At 42.3% G+C, this 19180-nt stretch overlaps 1 protein-coding gene across 1 annotated transcript; it reads right to left on the bottom strand.

Moving 5' to 3' along the window:
- Window positions 1–287: 287 nt before the first annotated feature.
- On the bottom strand, window positions 288–5040 carry matn1 (matrilin 1). The gene is made up of 10 exons (XM_053334886.1): window positions 4907–5040; window positions 3154–3338; window positions 2911–3075; window positions 2598–2820; window positions 1557–1679; window positions 1235–1407; window positions 911–1142; window positions 656–808; window positions 483–563; window positions 288–374 (listed from the first exon to the last, which is right to left on the bottom strand). Exons 1-10 carry the CDS (start codon window positions 4992–4994, stop codon window positions 325–327), a joined length of 1473 nt encoding a protein of 490 aa, XP_053190861.1. The 5' UTR covers window positions 4995–5040; the 3' UTR covers window positions 288–324.
- Window positions 5041–19180: the final 14140 nt, after the last annotated feature.

Here is a 19180-nt window from a genome sequence, read left to right as displayed (position 1 = left end):
GGGAAGACTTTTATTAACAAACACACAGGCTGGCTATGGAGGATGACCTTCAGAGCGCACACACACACAGACACACACACACACACACAAAGGTGTTGTCCCCATGGCAACTGGCGCTTCGTGTCCCAGGAAACCAAGGGTGGAAGAGGTAAGGCCGAGAGAGGGGGAGGCAGAGGTGGTTTGGGAGAGCTCAGGCTACAAGCAGAGGTCAGGGTGTACACGCACACACAAGTTCCTCTTCAGTATTTTACAGGAAGTAAAAATTGTTTGTGTGTGTATGAAGGTGAGTGTGCATATGAATAGGGAAGAGTGGGATGTGAGTCCTCAGACGATTTTGTTCTCCAGCAAAGCGATCCTCTTCGACATGCTCTCTAGTAAGATATTTGTTAAGGACAGAAACCATAAGACAGAAAATATGACAAAGACATCAAAAACCTCCCAACATCATATTCTCAAACCATTTCATGTCTTGTAAAGGATATATTTTTTTGTTAGTGCCTGTAGGGCATCTTCTACTTTCTTTTGGAACTTTACGAGGGAGTCGCATTCACAAGGGTCCTCCTCTGTGGGAAGAGAAAGCAAAATTTTAGCTGTTGTTCATGTGAGTATATATATAAGAATTGATATTTGAAGTGTTTATGCTATAATGAGCGACCTTGACAGATGTTAATCTGCAGCTTCTTGGCAATCTGGTTCATTGTCTTGAAGTCAGCAGTGTAGAAGTAGTGCTCTCCAGTTGGCTCAGAGGCAATCTCTTTCAGCTCATCCTCCACTGCATTGCCCACTCCAACAGCATACATCTTGAAACCTGTAATATACACACACACATACACACACAGTTCTCTGGTGTAAATAGGTATTATATCAGATTACTCATACTACACCTATGCATTGAGAAGTATCTTCTCACCATGCTCCTTGGCCTTCTTGGCGGCGTCTCCGATGTAGTCCTGGCTGCGTCCGTCTGTAAAGACAATGCCCACCTTGGTGACTCCAGGCCGGGCGCCCTGACTGGGGCTGAAGCTGCTGTCTGACAGATAGCGGAGGGCCTGGCCTGTCATGGTTCCCCTCTCCATATAGGCCATCTTCTTCACAGCATCCTTCAGGTCTTTCTTATTGTTGAAGCGGCCCAAGGGGAACTCCTGCAGGAATGAGATTAAAACATGACTTGTTCAAGGGAGGGAAGGAAGGAATGTGATTACTGGGTGATAATACATGCCCGACAAACACATACCTGTCTGACTAAGCTTGAGTACTGCACCAGTCCAACATGAGCCTTGCTGTCAGAAACATCCAGTTTGTCAATGATTTGGTTGATCCACTTCTTGACCAACTCAAAGTTCTCAGGACGCACGCTCTTAGAGCCATCGATCAGGAACACCACATCTGTTGCTGAGTTGCTGCAAGCTGGTGATATCAGACACACATATATGCAGCAGACCATGTTAGTCATGGTAGCACAGTGACCGTAATTGGACCACTACCTACACACACACACACACACACACACACACACACACACGGACACACACGGACACACACGGACACACACTCACCACTGCAGCTGCGACCATCAGCCATGAGGGTAAAGCCATCTTTGCAGGCACACTTGTATGATCCGGGGCTGCTGATGCATACCTGCTCACAGTCATGATCCCCAGTGGCACACAGGTCCGACACTGTGTGTGTGCGTGTGCATGCAGAACACACACGTACACACACATAGAGTATGTGTGGCGGCACACACACACACAAAGGGGGGGGGGGTCCAATGGGGTTAGGAGGAGACAATGAAACTATGTCAGTTTGAAAATGGGAAAATCTAGCATTTATTTTTAATGATCCACTGTGACCTGCTGCCTTCAATCAGTCAACCTAAGCAGTTTTTATCATATGTAGATGATGCATGCATCCAGTGGATCCTTAAAACAAACAGGTGGAAAAGATTGGAGTAGCCTTAAATGAACAAAATGTGTTGTTTTTATTTCTGCTTTTAAATGTGACACACAGGCTTATCCAATAACAATCCAACACTGCCAACATGCAGTTTTGCCCTTGGGCAAAACATCTGCAGTAAGCTGCTGCAAAGTGAATGGCAGGCAGCAGTCAAAAGTGCTGCAGACTGGGAGTGCCGAAGGGCATAACTAATTAGACATTTAATGATTGTCACTAATGGATCGGTAATTACAGATAGATCAGTCTCGCCTCTCAGTTGTTTGAGAGTGACTGAGGAACATGAGGGAATTTCATTCCAAAAGGTTGTTCCTGCCCTAATGCCCTCACACACTGGGATTTTTTTAATGAGTCTTAATGGCTGAATGAATCTTGTTGAGGAGGAGTGGAGGACAAAAGGGAGGGAACAATAAATTGGAATGAAAAGATAAAAGCCCTGACACCTTACCCTCAGTATGGGGGGGTGCAATAGACAGCTCTCTCCACAGGGATAAAGGTGTGGATAATGATGATGACTCATTCTAAGGGTACTTCTTTCAGCTAGTCTATTTCTATCACTAACAACTGATCCTTGTCCTCTTAAACTGTAAACAATTAATCCAGACAACATCCCTCATCTGTCCCTCTTCCTCTTCCCATCTTACCACAGAAGGCTTCCTGGAACTTCTTGGTCAGCTTCTCAATGACGCTGTAGCTCTCAACGTAGTCCACATGTTCATCCAGGGTGTCACTGGCCATCTGCTTCAGGGTGCTCATGTCCACACGTCCCACACCAATAGCGAAAATCTCAATGCCGGCATCTCGAGCACGCTGAGCCACTTCCTTCACGTTGTCCTGGGGACGCCCGTCGGTCACGATAATGGCAACCTGTGTTGGAACAGGTGCAAAATTAGATGCAAAGTCATTATGGGATATGGTGAACTGCATGTGGAAGTGTGTATAAAATGTATGTGTGACCTTGCTGATATCAGGCGACTTGACACGAGCACCCTCGCCCTCACTGAAGGCCACGTTTAGAGCAAACTGGATGGCCAGACCTGTCATTGTTCCAGTGGACAGGGGCTCAATCTTGGTCACAGCCTTGATCAGCGCAGCTTTGGTGCGGTGTGTTTTCAGAGACACCTATAGAGGGGTAATAGCAAAATCAGCGATATTTGAAACAGCTCGAGACATAACAAACACTTTGCTTGAGCCACATGCCTCATTCTTCACACGGCTGGCGTAGTTCACGACTCCCACACGGGTGGCATTAGGTCCAACATCCAGCCCCTCGATGACCTTGGCCAGGAAGACTTTGACCTGCTCAAACTCTGATGGGCGAACACTCCGACTGCTGTCGATGATGAACACAATGTCTGTGGGCCGTGTTTTGCACAAACCTGCTGCTGTAGGGTGACAAAGGTGATTATTAAGTAAACATTATTTTATAGCTTATGTAATTTTACATCCACAAAATTGTCTGGAAATGGAGATGAATATGAAGAAAATAAGTTGATGAAGTAGGAAGAAAAGAGGGGGGAATTTGGATAAAGGTGAAAGGGGAGGGCAGAAGGGTTGGAGGCCGGTGTCTGTGTGTGTGTGTGTGAGAGTGTGTGTGTGTGTGTGTGTGTGTGTATGTGTATGTGTATGTGTATGTGTATGTGTATGTGTATGTGTATGTGTATGTGTATGTGTATGTGTGTGTGTGTGTGTGTGTGTGTGTGTGTGAGTGAGAGAGAGAGAGAGAGAGATAGTGGGAGTGGGAGGAAACAGAAAAACAGGATGCAAGGAGGCAACAGGGGAGGGTGGGAAAGGTGGGGGGAGAGATGGAGGAATGTTTGGCCAGATTAGATGTTTGGTCAAATAAGAAAATATATTCCAAAAGGTTTTGTCTTTGAGGTGCCTCTTGGATAATAAAATCAATATATTATGGATTGATGAAAACAGGGCAAAATCACTGTGAAAGCTCAGAAAAAGTAGACCTTGACTTAATTTTTAATTATTTGTTATATGGATGCACACATTTCTACTAAACAAGCTGCTCAGTTGAAATCACACATTGGAGCAACTTTATGTATTCCAGAGACAGAAAACTGATTCTGCCACAGTCTGTCTGATGATAATAAATCCATACGAGTTTTGTAGCAGAAAGGCTGAGTGGGTTTTCAGTGTGGGTCCAGGCATTTCTGGCCTCATTAAATTAATTGTCAGCTCCCTGAAACCTCTAGTGTCTATGAATAATCACTGATCTCCCTTCTCACCCTTCACCTCTCTCCCTCCTTCCAGTTTTTCCTCCTAGCAATCTCTCCATCTCACACACACACACACACACACACACAATTATGTAAGCCCAGAGCACCAAGTCCATCCTGAAACCGCCATCCAAACTCGCACAGTATTTTAAGCCAGCCATTCAACCATCAGAAACAAAATGAAACTACATCTGTCTCCAATATTGACCATCCAATCCACATACATTACTTATAATTCTTCTATTACAAAAGACACTAATCACTGTGGATTTATGCAGTTTTTTCAAATAAAAAAAAAGCATTGAAACAATTATTTAAATCATTTCCACATGACACAGGGTCCAACTACATAACAACTTAACTGTTTCCATTCCCCTCCTATAATTTTACTACCTCTGGGAGTTTGTTTCACTCTCTGGTGTACAAATTTTGAGCGCAACTTCAAACACCAGAACTCAGACTAGATGGATACCCATTACAAGAATGAAGATGGATCTAATTACATAGATAGACCTTCACAGCACTTCTGCCTCAGGCACCTGTTGAGATCAGTTAAGTGTCATCACAGTAATGTCTACACTGGGGTTTTATGTCTAAAATGTTAAGTATTTTGAGTATAAGGAGTGAAATCCAGTGTTAGATGTCAGGAATCACACCATCAGCAGCCTCTGAGTCCTCACCGGGGCTAATCAACTTAAGGGGTTAAAGGTCATCATTCTTACCCATGGCAGCAGCTGTGCGGAGGTCCACGGTGGCTTGAGTTCCTATGAGGCCAAGGAGCAGCAGGAACAACGGCGGGTTAGGCGACATGGTGACAGAGGGGAGACAGCTAAATGCGGGGGTCCGAGCACGTCCGCAGATGGTCCTAAGAGTGAAAAGCCGGAGGGGAGATGGAGCAGGGCGAAGGGAGTTCCAGGCAAGGGGCACGGCCACAAAGTGAGACTGAGTGACTCTGAGCTGCAGGTTATCAATGCAAGTGCTTCACACACACAGACAGCCCCCCTCTTTAGCTCCAGTGTGTGTGTGTGCGTGTGTGTGTCTGTGGGGAAGAGAGGGAAATACCTGCCATGGGAGGACCTAAAATGTTGGGCAGGGAAAGACAAACACACCTTGATATGGGTAGGATGGACAGGTATGTGTATGTGTGTGTAGTAAAATTTGCGTTGTGTGTGCGCTTGGGTGTACTGAGTGTGTACAGTATGAGTGTGTCTGGCTGGGGGTACAGGAGCGGCTGGGGTTTGGTGCAGTGTGCGCACCAGCGCAGCCGCCCCAGGTTGGATTTGGCCAAAGCTCAAATAAACACCAACATGAATTCCTCTTTTCTCCCCGTGTTCCCTCGTATAGCAAACACATTTATGGTGCGGAAGTGAAGCAGAGCCACTATACACAGCCTACAGTGTTCCTGCTAGTCTGCACATTGGGGTGTGTGTGTGTGTGTGTGTGTGTGTGTGTGTGTGTGTGTGTGTGTGTGTGTGTGTGTGTGTGTGTGTGTCTTTATAAGCATTTCTGTATAAATTTAAGTATACAAGCAAATACCTGGTTTCTTAAGTTCAATTCAGTTCAATGCCCCTGAATTCCTGCACATTTTGTATTTTTAACACTCCATGGGTCATTTTCTCATCCATTTCTCCTCTCATCTTTCCTTTCTCACATCTTTAAAGATCTGTTAAGACACTGCCTGAATTTTATCATATTTTGAGGTCATTTTTACCACAGAACAGATCACACGAACACATAAATCAAAAGTAGAGATTCCCTGATTTGCTACCATATCAAAAAATTATACTTTCACCCCAACTCCTCTTCCCGCATATTTCTCCATCACTCTCCTCTCCACTGTCAGGTAGGCAGCGGCCCCCATGAAGTAAACACTGTAGGAAAACACTCTTTCATCAATAAGCTCACATACACATCTTTAATCTTTCTATAGAGCCCACATACACATTAAACAGAGACCCCTCTTTTCCCTTCAACATCCCACTCTACCCGACCCAACCCTGCATTCCTCTGCACCCTCCCCCTCCTCCTCCTCACACACCTCCATCATCCACACACGACCTGAACAAGCCGCAATTGAGGGGTTAGTCTGGGAGGGGAAGAGGAGTTGGGGCTCAGGCTGTACAGTAACAAGCCAGACAGATTTCCTACTGAACTGAACATGCTGCAAAATCAACAGGTGTGTGTGTGTGTGTGTGTGTGTGTGTGTGTGTGTGTGTGTGTGTGTGTGTGTGTGTGTGTGTGTGTGTGTGTTAGGGGTTGTGATGAGTTGGAGATGAAAGAGCAAAGATGTTATTCCTGGACAGTGTGTCATCTCTGGGAAAGGGTTATTTGGCTTATAGGGAAGACACAACACACACAACCATATATTCACACAAACATATACAGTACACACACACACACATATACACTCAAAAGTTATGTAACAAGGTCTAGTTGGCAAGTGGGGAAAACACAAACATAAGCAGGTAGCTGGAGGTAGCTGGATACTTCAGCATTTCTGAACTACAGTATTTCATAACTAAGTGGAATTTATCATTGTGTTTAAACATGAGTTAAGTCACACAGAAACAGACGTGGACTGTTGAGACTCTGACAGTAAAAAAGCCCGGAAATTTGTCTTAATAAAAAAAATAACCATGATTTACTTCCAATTAAAACACTGATATGTTTTTAAACCTTTAAACTTCACTTTGTTACTTTAAAGTATTACTGCAAATAACCACTATTCACATAATCTCTTGAAACTAGAAATTAGTTAGAAATATTTATCATTTTTCCAGAGTCCAAGGAGACATATTGGAATTGCTTGCTTTGGCCAGGTATTTTCTTGATTAATCTATAAAATGGAGTGAAAATAAATTTCCCAGAGCCCAAAGATGAAGATGAAGTCCTAAACTTAAATCTTTTTTCCAATCTACAATTAATTCCCAAAAGGTATCCAATGTACTTTCCTAGAAGACTAAGAAAAGCAGCAAATCATCACATTTGAGAAGCTGAAACCTGTGAATTTGGACATTTTGCTTTAAAGATGAAAAATCATTATCAAGCTTTTCTGTCGATGGGCTTATTAATCATTATTAATGGTTATTGTTCTATTGTATTCGCCAAAGTCATGTAAAGGGTAATGTAAAAATGGCAAAAATTCACTGAAAACTTGATTGGAGAACATTAGTAATTTTCAATACATCTTTGGGGTGTGAGAAAGTCTGGCTGGCACTCTCATTCCATAGCCTTGTCAGGAAAATAATTGGCATATTAATTGATAAAATAATCCTTTATTGCCGCCCTTCATTAATCATCAAATTTGATGATTTGTTGAGAGTCAGTGTATTGATTGATTGACTCTCGTAATTAATAAATCACTCCAAGGGCATGTTTGTGTAATGACATTCACAAACCAAATTTAACATAACTCTGTTTCCTGTTCCCTCCTTGTCCATTTTCTTTCCAGTAATAAAACAGAAATCTAATATAACGACAAAGTATATTTGCTTTTTTACTGAAAAAGGACATGTTCCTGTAAGTCCCTTTTCACTGCCAACAGCCCAACCACAATGGTAAGTTAAATCTAGACAATATTGAACACAATACTGCTGCCAGACCCATCGAGTAAATGAAAACAAGTCTAAAACAAACAAATTCCTCCATCTCAGCCACTCTGCATACCATTACGCATTTTTATACAACCACGATCAAATAACACTACTTTCAATGACTATTTACTGTAAACATGGTGGGGTGAGATATATTTTATCTTCCACAGTTTATCTTTGTTTTTGTACAACATTTGAATATGCAAATCTTTTTTTTATTGTTGTTTTCTCAGACCACTTTGCCCCATGTTCTCTCCTCTTCCAAGTCCAACACAAGTCTATTTGTTGTATCTTTTCAAAACAAACTAAATATCAACACCCCGCTGTACTTTGAACCAGAGAGCCACAGGAATTGAGGATCTCCAAAACCAGGTTTCAGCTTTGTTCCACAACTAACGTTATTACTTTCAATCAGTTATATCAATAAACCCTATCCAGTAATATCAATAAACTACATTACGCGACTTTATGCAAGCAGTTCACAGGTTTCAGTCAGTGTGTGTGTGTGGTGTGTGTGTGTACTGACACTGCGTTTGGAAAGACTGCGAGGATCTCGTGTTTGACCACATCCATAAATATTGAAACAAGTTCCCTTTCTTCCAATCTCAGAATACTGTGTAAATGTTGACATGGTGGGATCGGGGTGGACTGAGCATCCCATACCTGTGCTCATACACACGCATACACACATGCACACACACGCACGCACACACACACACACGCCCTCCAGCTGTGCTCTGAGCACTCTCTGTTCACACCAAGGAAGTCATGGAAAAATTAATTACAATCTTAAACCTACATGAAACCCTCCTCAGTCACACATGCAGGCTCACTGCCTCATAAATATGAGGAAACCATCTGCACTGACACATGGACTATACAGAGACAGAGACTTACAGACTGGCAGGATTCACCTATACACTAAATAAAAAAAGTTTAAGAGTTAAAACCTGACTGCACAAAGTTTGAATAGAGTTCTCAAACTTTGGGCTTCATTCCTAAAATGAGGGTGTTGTGTGTGCTTCTTTATGCAAGAGAGTTAGAGGAGAATTTTCTGCACTGCAAATGAAGTGTGTGTGTGTGTATGTGTGTATTTGAGTGTGTATTTATGCTGCGCACCTCCTGCCAACAGTAACAGCTCAGTAGCCAGTTAGCAGGAAGAGAGAGGTTCATTAAAAACCCAAATACAGCAGTTACATAACCAACAGTTCTGTTCATCCCACAACCCCCTGCGCTACAAACACACTCCTCCTTCATCCCCGTCTTCTTCTCCCTCCCACGCCTACTGGCAGAGCCCACCCATTATCCTCTTCTCCTCCCATAGCAACAGCTCATTTCAGCTCACCTCCCTTGTTCCCAGTCCATCACACTGCCTCTCTCTCCCCCAACCTCTCCTTTATCTGCTCCCCTGGTCCCTGCCACCTCCTCCTCTCTTCATCAAACACTTCCTTCTCTTACTCCCACGTCATCCGAGCTTCACTTCAAACTTTACATACAGCAGGACTACGAACCAGGAATATTAACTAGAGTTAAAACAAGAAACTTTTAGTTTTACTTTCACTACTGAGAGTAAAAGACGACGACATGCTGGTCCCAAATGTCTTTTCTAGTCTCAAGAAAATGCCTCCAGCTCTTTGATAGGCGGAGTTTCATATAGGGATTTGGTTTCCAAAAGCTCCAGCAACTGACTGGCATACTAAGAACAAACAGAGCGGAAAGTGCAGTAAGTGTGAGAACACAGCAGATGGCAACACAGATTAAGGATTTGGGGTGTAACAGTGATTGTCTGGGATACCTCTACCCCAGACATCAGTGTTCTTATTCTCCTCCATCGGATTAGTGCCTGTCACATATCCCCTCTGATGGAGGGATGCCAGACATATCACACTGCTAAATAGATCCCAGTATGTGGTCGCCTCGCACAAAGGAACAGCACCCCCTAGTGGCCAAAACACAGATCTGAATTAAACCAGGCAAGAAATGCGTCTCATTTAAATCGGAACATTTGCTACCAAACTGTGAAGAACCATGTGCATTGGCAAAAGGGCTGAATAATAATTACATAATCACAGATGTTCAGCATTCAGCAGAACATGAAACTCTGTGTGAAGCTACAACCCCGATAGGTTGATATACTGTTCTAATTAAGTAAAAAAAACACAATACAGACAAAATAATATCTATTTAGCTTAATTTTTATGCGTGCCCACTCTGTGCCTTCTGCCTGTCTCTGTCATGTCTAATTTGCTCTCAAGGCTTTTTTGTGTGTAGGGAGGTGATCGCGCCTAAACCAAAACATAGTGGTTTTTGAACGTGCATGCATATGCTGATGCAGATGTGGAAAACAATTACACTTGGGAATTATCCCAGAATCCTCTCCCTCTGGTCTCAATTTTCTCTCAATGAAAACACTCAGCAGAGTGGAAAAAGCTGACTGAGCAAGTTAAATGCAGAAATAAAGATTAACAGAACAATGAGCATTTATTACAGCCTTGTTAATGCAGCACAGCCAAGCCTGCTGACAATACTATTTCTACTGGCAAACATGCTAATAATTATTCAAATAGAAAATATAGAAATATTCACACTTACACATAATATAGTTCAAACATGCAGTCAAAAATGTATGGGGGAGAAGTCGCAGTGGAAGTGACTGTGAATCTCTCGGGGGCTGTCATACTCAATCTTGACAGAAGGGGGCACTGGAGGGCTTTCTGGAGAGGCAGGGCTGACCTGAGAAGGCAGCAGAGGTGCAACCTTTGTTGGAGCGCTCTCCGCTCTGAGGCGAGAGGGCCGCAAGGTGGACACAGGTGGAAGGACGGTAGTGGTGCTTGTGGTGGTGTGTGTCAGGGTGTGTGATGAACGCTGTGGGTTTGTATGTGAGGGTGCGTGCTCTCCCCGAGGGAAGAATGAAGGAGGGGGAGGTAAGGTGGTGGAGGAAGGTGGCTGGTGGTCTCGAGCAGCCCCCATGTTTGGGGGGTAATTTGCAGGACACTGAGCACGCTGGTGCATGGTTGGCTGACTGTACATGTTACCCCATGGGTAGGACTGGTACGCTGTAACGCCACCTGGATGGAAACACACAGATTCAAACAGAGACAGTTGAGATTGAGATAATGCTCCTCTTCTTATCAGACATCTATAAATGCCTTCTTGCCATATGCGCCTGTTTGTTCTCTTTTTTGTGCCCCACCCTCCGCAATGACTTTTTCTCTCTCATCCCTTATCTCTCATTGGTCCCAGAGGCATCCACTGAGGCCAGGCTATAGTAAATCCTCTTGAAAGCATTTCCCACCTCACAGCTGTCATCCTGCTCCACCATCCTCCCCTCTCGTACTCATACATTTTTATATTTAAACACTTATTGATATTATTTATTGGGGCGTCCTAGACGATAATTGGTTAGATGTTATGGTTAAATGTTAATGCAATGATCCTGATTTGATGCAGGCAAGTGACCTTTGTTGAAGGTCAACCCCCTTTTCTAATCATGTTTCCTGTCCAGCTTTACTGTAACTATCAATAAATAAATTAAATAAGTAAACACTTATATTTGCATCTCAGCTGATGTTGTCCTTGTCTTTGAACTGATAATTAAGTAGATGTGTGACAAGTAATTCCGGGCATCCAGAAGTAAAAGTCCTCCTAATTTTCTGTGTAGACATTGTGAATGGGTACGAACAGAATCAAGCAGCACTTGTTCTGTACATGACAACCTGCAGAGTAAGTCAACTACAGCTCCTAAGGGGCTGTAAAAAAAAACAAAAAAACACCCACATTTCAAATCACTGCTACCCACGCTGATAATGACAAGTTGCAACTTAAAATTCTTAAAAGTAAAAACCTGATTAAATATAAATATATGCACATTAAATCACCAAATGAATTTGGTGATGGTGGAGCAGTATTTTGTTCCCAACAGAAACACTGAACCTTCTGAATTTGCTACATTTCCAATTCTCACCTTTGACTGGCTTCTTTGCAAATTGTGTTTAGTATTTAGACGGAGAAAACATGATTTCATAGAAACTAAACTGAAATATTTAAAAGTGAGGGCCAGAACATAAATCTACGTTACTGTTAAATGATCCAGTAGGTTCCTGTGTTTCTATGTTGAAGGACATGTTACCATTAAAAAACATTCACATGTACATCTACAGTGATTTAAAAAAATACTTCACAACTCTATCACTCTCCCTCTCGTCCCAGTGACTCACTGTGGTGTCCAGTGGCTTGCAGCAGGATCTGTCCTGAGCTCTGAGACTGGAAGTATGTGTGGCCTCCACTGGAGTAGGTCACCATACCGGTGGAGTTTCCTCCGGGGCCAAAGGTCAGGTAGGAGGTGGGGTTGGAATCTGGAGGGTTGGGAGTGAGGTAGGGAGACGGAGTGAGGTAGGCCATGCGGGGCAGAGATGCCTGAGGTTGGTGCTGCGGCTGGCTGGTGGGGTAGGAGGTCTGGAGCTGGTAGGAGAGGGTGTTGTTCTGCTGGTTGGACGTCAGGAAGTCGAGCTTCTCCCCAAAATCAAAGAGAGAACTAAGGAAAATACAGGAATTTAGTCACAAACAGACACATATACAGTACACACACTTAACTCTTGGGACATAATCTCTTAAACTGCTTAGAGATTTCCACATGCAGCATCTCTGATCTTGTGCATTTGTGTTTTTATTTTATCTTTTCCCAAACTGACGGGAGCAGAGTTACTGAAGGCTGATTTATGCTTCTGCGTCGGACCGACGGCGTAGCTACGTGTAGCCCTCTGCGTCGACACGGACCCCTACGCCGTAGCCTGACGCGCACCTCCAAAAAATCCTAACTACGCGTCACGGCAACGCGGACTGCAAGGGCTGTGATTAATTCGGTTAACGCGTCAGTTCCTTGGCCAGTTGCTTTATTTATTAATAATGAACAAAAGGTATGTGTTTTCTCTTATTAGCACACATAGCGCAATGCTACATGCAACTGTAACCGGAAGATAAACAAGGATACAGATAGAGACTCCTCTGAAACACACACGCACACACCCTAGCAACACGTTCCCTCAACGCAGAACTTCGAAAGGACAACGACGCCGTCGGAACGACGGCGTCGGAACGACAGTGTAGCAACTCCGACGCAGAAGCATAAATCAGCCTTAACAGTGGAGACACAGTGAAGGCTGAATATTTATTTTGATTTGTGAAAGTTTGTAAAAAAGGACTGTAAATAACTAAAACTAATTCGCTGAAAGAGGAGCCTTGACAGAAAAGGTTTGGGAACCACTGACATAAACACTGATTGATTAATTTTAAAATCACTAACATCAACTTGCTGTCATAGCAACACACTCTTAAAAGGTCGGTTCACCCAAATGACAAAAAAAACAAGCATTTTATTTCATTTTACTGGTCTTTAGCCATTCAATAAAGCAATTTAAAATGACATTTAAGTCATTCAAAAGCATAATTTTGAGGGGAAAAAGTCCCAATTACTCCAACATATTGTCAGCCAATTCAAAAGGATTAATATCGTAGAAAGTAGCTCCTCTGAAAACATCTTTTAACAGCTGTATTTTTTAGTGGTATGATACATCGTTTTGTTGTCAAATAATCATAGTTTTGTACAAAGCAAAATCAGCTGTAAGTATCTTCTATCACAGGCACAGTATGAGCCATCATATAATATCAGTATTTCACATGTTCCCTGCTCAGCTCTGCTCAGTCCCTTACTCTCTTTGCCCCTGTTCAAATCATCTTCTAGTATTCATGTCACAGTCAGCTGTGAGCTGTGCTGACCTGGTGTCAGTCTGAAGAGACTGCGTGTCCCGGTGGGCCAAGGAGGAGCCGTCCTCGAGAGCATCCAAGAAGAGAGGTGGGGTGTGGGCTGGGGTGTTGAGGAGAGGTGGAGTGGGGTTGGCGTTGTTGTAGGTCGATGTGAAGAGGGGGAGGCTGGCTCGCCGCAGTGGGGGAGGGCTGTGCATGGGGCGGGGATGGTACTCTGCCAACCCCCCCTGAGATGAAAGCTGGTGCTGGCCCCCATCTCTCACTCTGGATTGACCTTGGAGATAAAATACAGATTAAACACTGAGATTAAAGCGATAGTGCCGTTTGGTTTCTAGGGAATTTTACTGTCTCGACTTGCATGCATCTCTTATCGTTTTTACAATGAGTGCTGTGTTGTTACTCTGGGTTGTTTATTTGTTAATCTGCAGTGTGGAGTCCAAAACAAATCTCCCCATTGTGAAAAATAAAGTCTATCTTGATCTTTAAAGGTTTACTGAGGCAATGAACCTGCACCAAGCTCAACTCAATTCATGGATTTCTGCAGCATCATGATACAGCTCCTCATGTAAATATAAATCTGCACAAAAGACTGGCTGGTCCCACAATGATCTATAAGTCATGTAGTCATGAAGCCTCTAATTTCATTATTAACCCAGTGTTTCCCACACATAGACTAATTCGTGGCGGTGCGCCACAGATTCAACACCGGCCGCCACATATTGCGTTTCGTTATTATTATTATTTTTTTACGCTAATTAAAAAATACGCATCGTATTCGTTAAGCTGCATTTCCTTTTTCCTTTCTCTGCTCTCCCTGCGTCTCTCTGTCACTCACGCGTCTCTCTCACATAGCACACACACTAAGCCCCCTCCCCCCCCGTCGGCCGGTTTACCGAAACCAACCCCCACCCCCCCCACCCCCTCCCCCCGTCGGTCGCCGGACTACCACCACACATTGCCTTCAGATCTGTGGGAAACACTGTAACCATAAAATGAAATTAAACTTAGCAACTTTTTGGTGTAACTATGCAAAACACATGATATTCAAGGGACTTTTGAGCCCTCGGTAGGGGCTCTCAACAAGCACTTCCCCTTTTATAGGCACTCAGAACATTTATAGCAGATTATAATACCATGAAACTGAATTTATATTTCTGGAAGGTTATTCTCTCTTGTGAGGGAGGTCAGGTAAATAGAAGAAACAATTTTCACAGAACAAAATCTACCAGGAATGTGTGATTACACATATTTGTTTGGCCAATATAGCAACTTCTCATTATGCTAGTGGGGCAAAAGTTTTTTTTATTTTTTATTTTTGCTAAAGCTGCAAGTGAATCTGACGGGTGCGTTTATTCTTATTACTTTCCCTAAACAGCCAGCTAAATCCACATTAGTGCATTTTGGTCTTAAAATGCATCCACACTACTCCAGTGTTTTTGAACCCCTAAAATGGTGGTATCTGAAAACACTGCAGATCTCATTTTAGTTTGAAAATTCTGGGATTACGATGTAGTCTGGACAGGCCAAAACTGTTTTGAAAATGCATACCCAGACACACACATTTGCTTCCTGATTAGGTCTGATCAATCACAATGTGTCCTTCCCTGATTCGTCACACTCCTATCACGTGACCTTTCTCTGGAAGATTACAAATTATATTAGCCTTGCCTACCAGTCAAGGTAGTCAAGGCTACTATTCCACATGGATAACAAATTACGTTGCTGACCTTGTTGTCTATGCTAGCAGCTGTGGTGCAGTTAAATTCTGCATTTTATAATCTAACTACTGCAACAGTTCCCATGTCCAGCACTAATGTGATATGCGTTTTATTATGAATGGAGATTATTTCTGATACAGCTCTAGTGTGGATGGAGATCATTTTCAATATAAAATGCTGTTTTAAAATGAAAATGTGTTAGTGTGGACACAGGCTTTGGCTGTATACAAACAAAAACAAAACAGTGAGACCATTCACCAAAACATTCACAGCCATTAGATAGCGTAACTATTAAGACTTTGTACTATAAAATGTTAAATTAATTAATGAATTAATGAATTAATTAATTAATGCTTGGTTTCTAAGCAAAAAGTATTAAACTCAGTTAAACTCATTAAACTATTTGATCACACAGACATTAAACAATAATAATAATTGTCAGAGAAACAGCATAATTCCTCAGAAACCAAACACTCTTTAAATAATAATAATAATAATAATAATTACTGAGCATAATAATCTAACGTGCAGTGCAAGCAGTATATTGGAAAATTGTGCGCATCAATGTGGATTTTAAAACCTGGACTGTTGAGGCTGGCCAGTAGGTTGCCGTAGGAGGGTGGCGTGTGACCGGACAGGGGAGGAAAAGAAGGTGCTGCAGGGGCGAGCTGGGGTAGCTTGGTTGCAAAGTGAGCAGAAAAAGAGGGAGCTCCTTTACTGAAAACCAAGAAAAAAGTTTAGACTTTCTCCATCATCCACTAAGAGCAGGTAGTATATCAAATTAAGCTTAACTTCAAGTAACATGGACCATATCAGGACATAAACAACAAAAATACAGAGGCAGAGTTTACTGACTTGCTGGATGGGTTGGGCAGCGTGGGGTTGATTTGATGGTGTGGGGGGCTCATACTGCATCCAGCTCTAATCTGCCTGTGTTCAACCTTGGCTGTGGTGGAACGCTCCACTTTCCTCCACTTTGCCCTGCGGTTCTGAAACCACACCTAGGAGAAAGACACATATTGAGGGAGGCAATAAATAGAGATCAGGAGAGATGATGAAGGTGATTGGGGAGAAAAGCAAGAGTTTATTCAAACACGGTTTGCTAATAGGTTATTTTTCTTTTAGGGAGATAGATCATCAAACGTTACATCATAAGAGGAATTAGTCATAGGGTTAAATGAGGAAGATGGATGTCTAACCATGATCCTCTGAGGCGTAACACCAACTGATGCAGCAATGACTTTCCTCTTCTCTGCATCAGGATAGTGGTCCTCCTGGAACAGGGCCTCTAAGTGCTCTAACTGATCTGCATGCATACGTGCACAAACACACAATGCAGGTCAAATATTTGCATAATATTTAAATCTCAGCACACCTGAACAAATAGATACGTCCCTCACCAGTGCTGTAGAGTGTTCGTGCTTTCTTCTTGCGAGCAGGTGGCAGCAGGCAGCTGTCCACAGTCTCTAACCCTGATAGTAGAGGGAAGCTCAGGGCCTGGCCTCGGCCTCTGGTGCTGTAGCGGATAGAGCGTCGGGTGGAGTAGACCTGGGTTATCTCCATCTGCCGTGAACCAATCAAACATTGCCTCAGCATTCATCTCAGTCAAATTCAATTATTTATTTTTATTGTAAACAATAGTGTCAATGATCAAATTTGTTCAGGGTGAACATAATTTTAAAAACCAAAAGGGATGTACGCTTGCCCAAACACCTCTGAAGTTTACAGAGATGGGTACGTTTCAGGATAGATTCACATTTTTCCAACTTTGTATAAGTTACCATATGAACATTGAAACAGGTTTTATTTACTGTAATATTTAGTATGGTTAATACTGGCCTGAAATAGATTCTTTCTTTAAGCAGAGGACAAAAATCCACAGTTCTCGTTCTGTGTAAAAATCCACTCAAAACATGATCTGAAATTAAACTGAGCCCTCACCAGTCTGAGTTAGCTCTGATAATTTTATTAAATAACAATTTATTGTTGTGATAAATACTTAATTGGTTAAATCGTTTGTGGCTCTTCAAAAATGCCACAGTTGCAATGAAAATCGCAATTTCCCAGAGCCCATACTGTTGCCTTCAAATTGCTTCTTTTGAAGGCAACAGTCCTAAATCAAAGCAACCAATTTACCATAAGAAAATAACAGCTAATTCTTCTATTTGAGAAGACAGAAGCATCAAATGTTTGTTAATTTTGTTTGAAAAATTACAAACAATGAATAAGTAGCAATCAACAATCACTATTCACCACTTCAAATTCAAAATAATGCACTCAGGTGCAAATATCATGATCTAAGTACAGCATGTCATTATGGAAATCAATGAGAGAAATAATACATTTCCTCCATTTCCTATTACATAACTTAACAGTTAAATTAAATTAGTTGCCAAACAGGGTGGGTAACCATTTTCCAGATTGGACTGTTGTCGATAAAATCAGACTTCTAAAAACTATTGCCCCAATGCACGCTGGGAGGGTTACCAACACACCTACCTCATTTAACAGCAATTAGATGAATGCTGATCATGGTTTCAACTCTCCTCATTCTGCCCTCATTATTGAAGACAACTTCATCCAGGATCAACAAATCAATCCTCAAACTGCCTTCAAAGAGCCAAATTAGCTGGATGTGAATTGACAGGTTTATTTGAGCCTGATAGCCTGAATTAGTCGAGCCACATTTGAAGAACAGGGCCCACGGTGCTATTTTCACAGTTGATTCACTAATATTGCAGAAAAGTGTAGGTATGCATAATTTCATACCCATTACACTGTAATTACACATGACAGGTTAGTTATTATTAGAAACCTAGAGGTCTTCATTACAACATGCAAAAGTGTCTGTTGGGCTGAAAAGATTAAACTTCATCTGCCACCAAAAATGATTAAAACCCATACAACTTTATTTTAGGGCTTCAACTAAAGTACATTAGAATGACTTAATTAGTGTATAATCACCTGAAAATAACAATTGTTGCATTTCCATTACATTAGAATGAGCCCCATTATATCTACATTGGGAGCAGGACCTCTTCCATTTTGCGCTGCCATGTTTCTAAGCTAGCCCACAGAAGACAAACCAAACACTGGCTCAGGAGAGAGACTATCATGTTTTTTGCAAGTTTTGCAGATACCGTAACTTCTCCTACACACTTGAAAGGGAGGGTTTGAAGGAAGGGGTCTTCAGTTGATTGCAATCTGAAAACTCACTGCTTGATGCCACTAAATCTTTCACACTGGTCCTTTAAGTCTTGATTTGTCTGATAAACAGTCCAAAACCACAAGATGTTTGCTATCATGTATGACAAAGAAAAGCATGAAACCAGCAAACCTTTGGTATATTTGGTTAAAATATAATCTTGAAGATTTTCGTTCAAATAAATGTCTGTTAAATCACTACCTATCTCCAAATGAGGAAACACAGTGGGGATTTAGCCTATGGCCCGCTGATGAAAGTTCTTACATTTGTAGTATCATGATTATTATGAACAGGGAGTCAGGGTGGGGACTTTCCTGCCACGCATTCAAATCAGAAGCAGCGCAGTTAGTGACGCGTTTTCCTATCAGCCAGTGGTTGATCAGCCAGAGAGTGTAGACGAACATAATGCAACGGACTCGCACTTCAGTTCACTTGTGATTTCCTGTCTAAAATTAAGTAGTAAACAAGCGGAATATTGTCATTACATCAGATTGTGAGGCCGAAACAATATGAAGTCATTGGTTTGAATATTTCACTTAATATGAGTGCGTAATCATGGAGCTCAAATTAAGCTGCAAAGAGGTGACACAAAACATATATCACATCCAGACAGTGTGGAATACAATGATTTTTCTAACTTTAAAGCTACTTAAGAATAAGTAGCAGAACAGTGTGAATTGAGGAGTTGTGTGATTAAGTGAGCGAGTGAATGGCAAA

Source organism: Scomber japonicus, chromosome 15 (assembly GCF_027409825.1).
Source record: "Scomber japonicus isolate fScoJap1 chromosome 15, fScoJap1.pri, whole genome shotgun sequence".
NCBI classification, from domain to species: Eukaryota; Metazoa; Chordata; class Actinopteri; order Scombriformes; family Scombridae; genus Scomber; species Scomber japonicus.
Note: the sequence above shows the minus strand (reverse complement) of the source record. Positions and strands in the feature narration are given on the sequence as shown.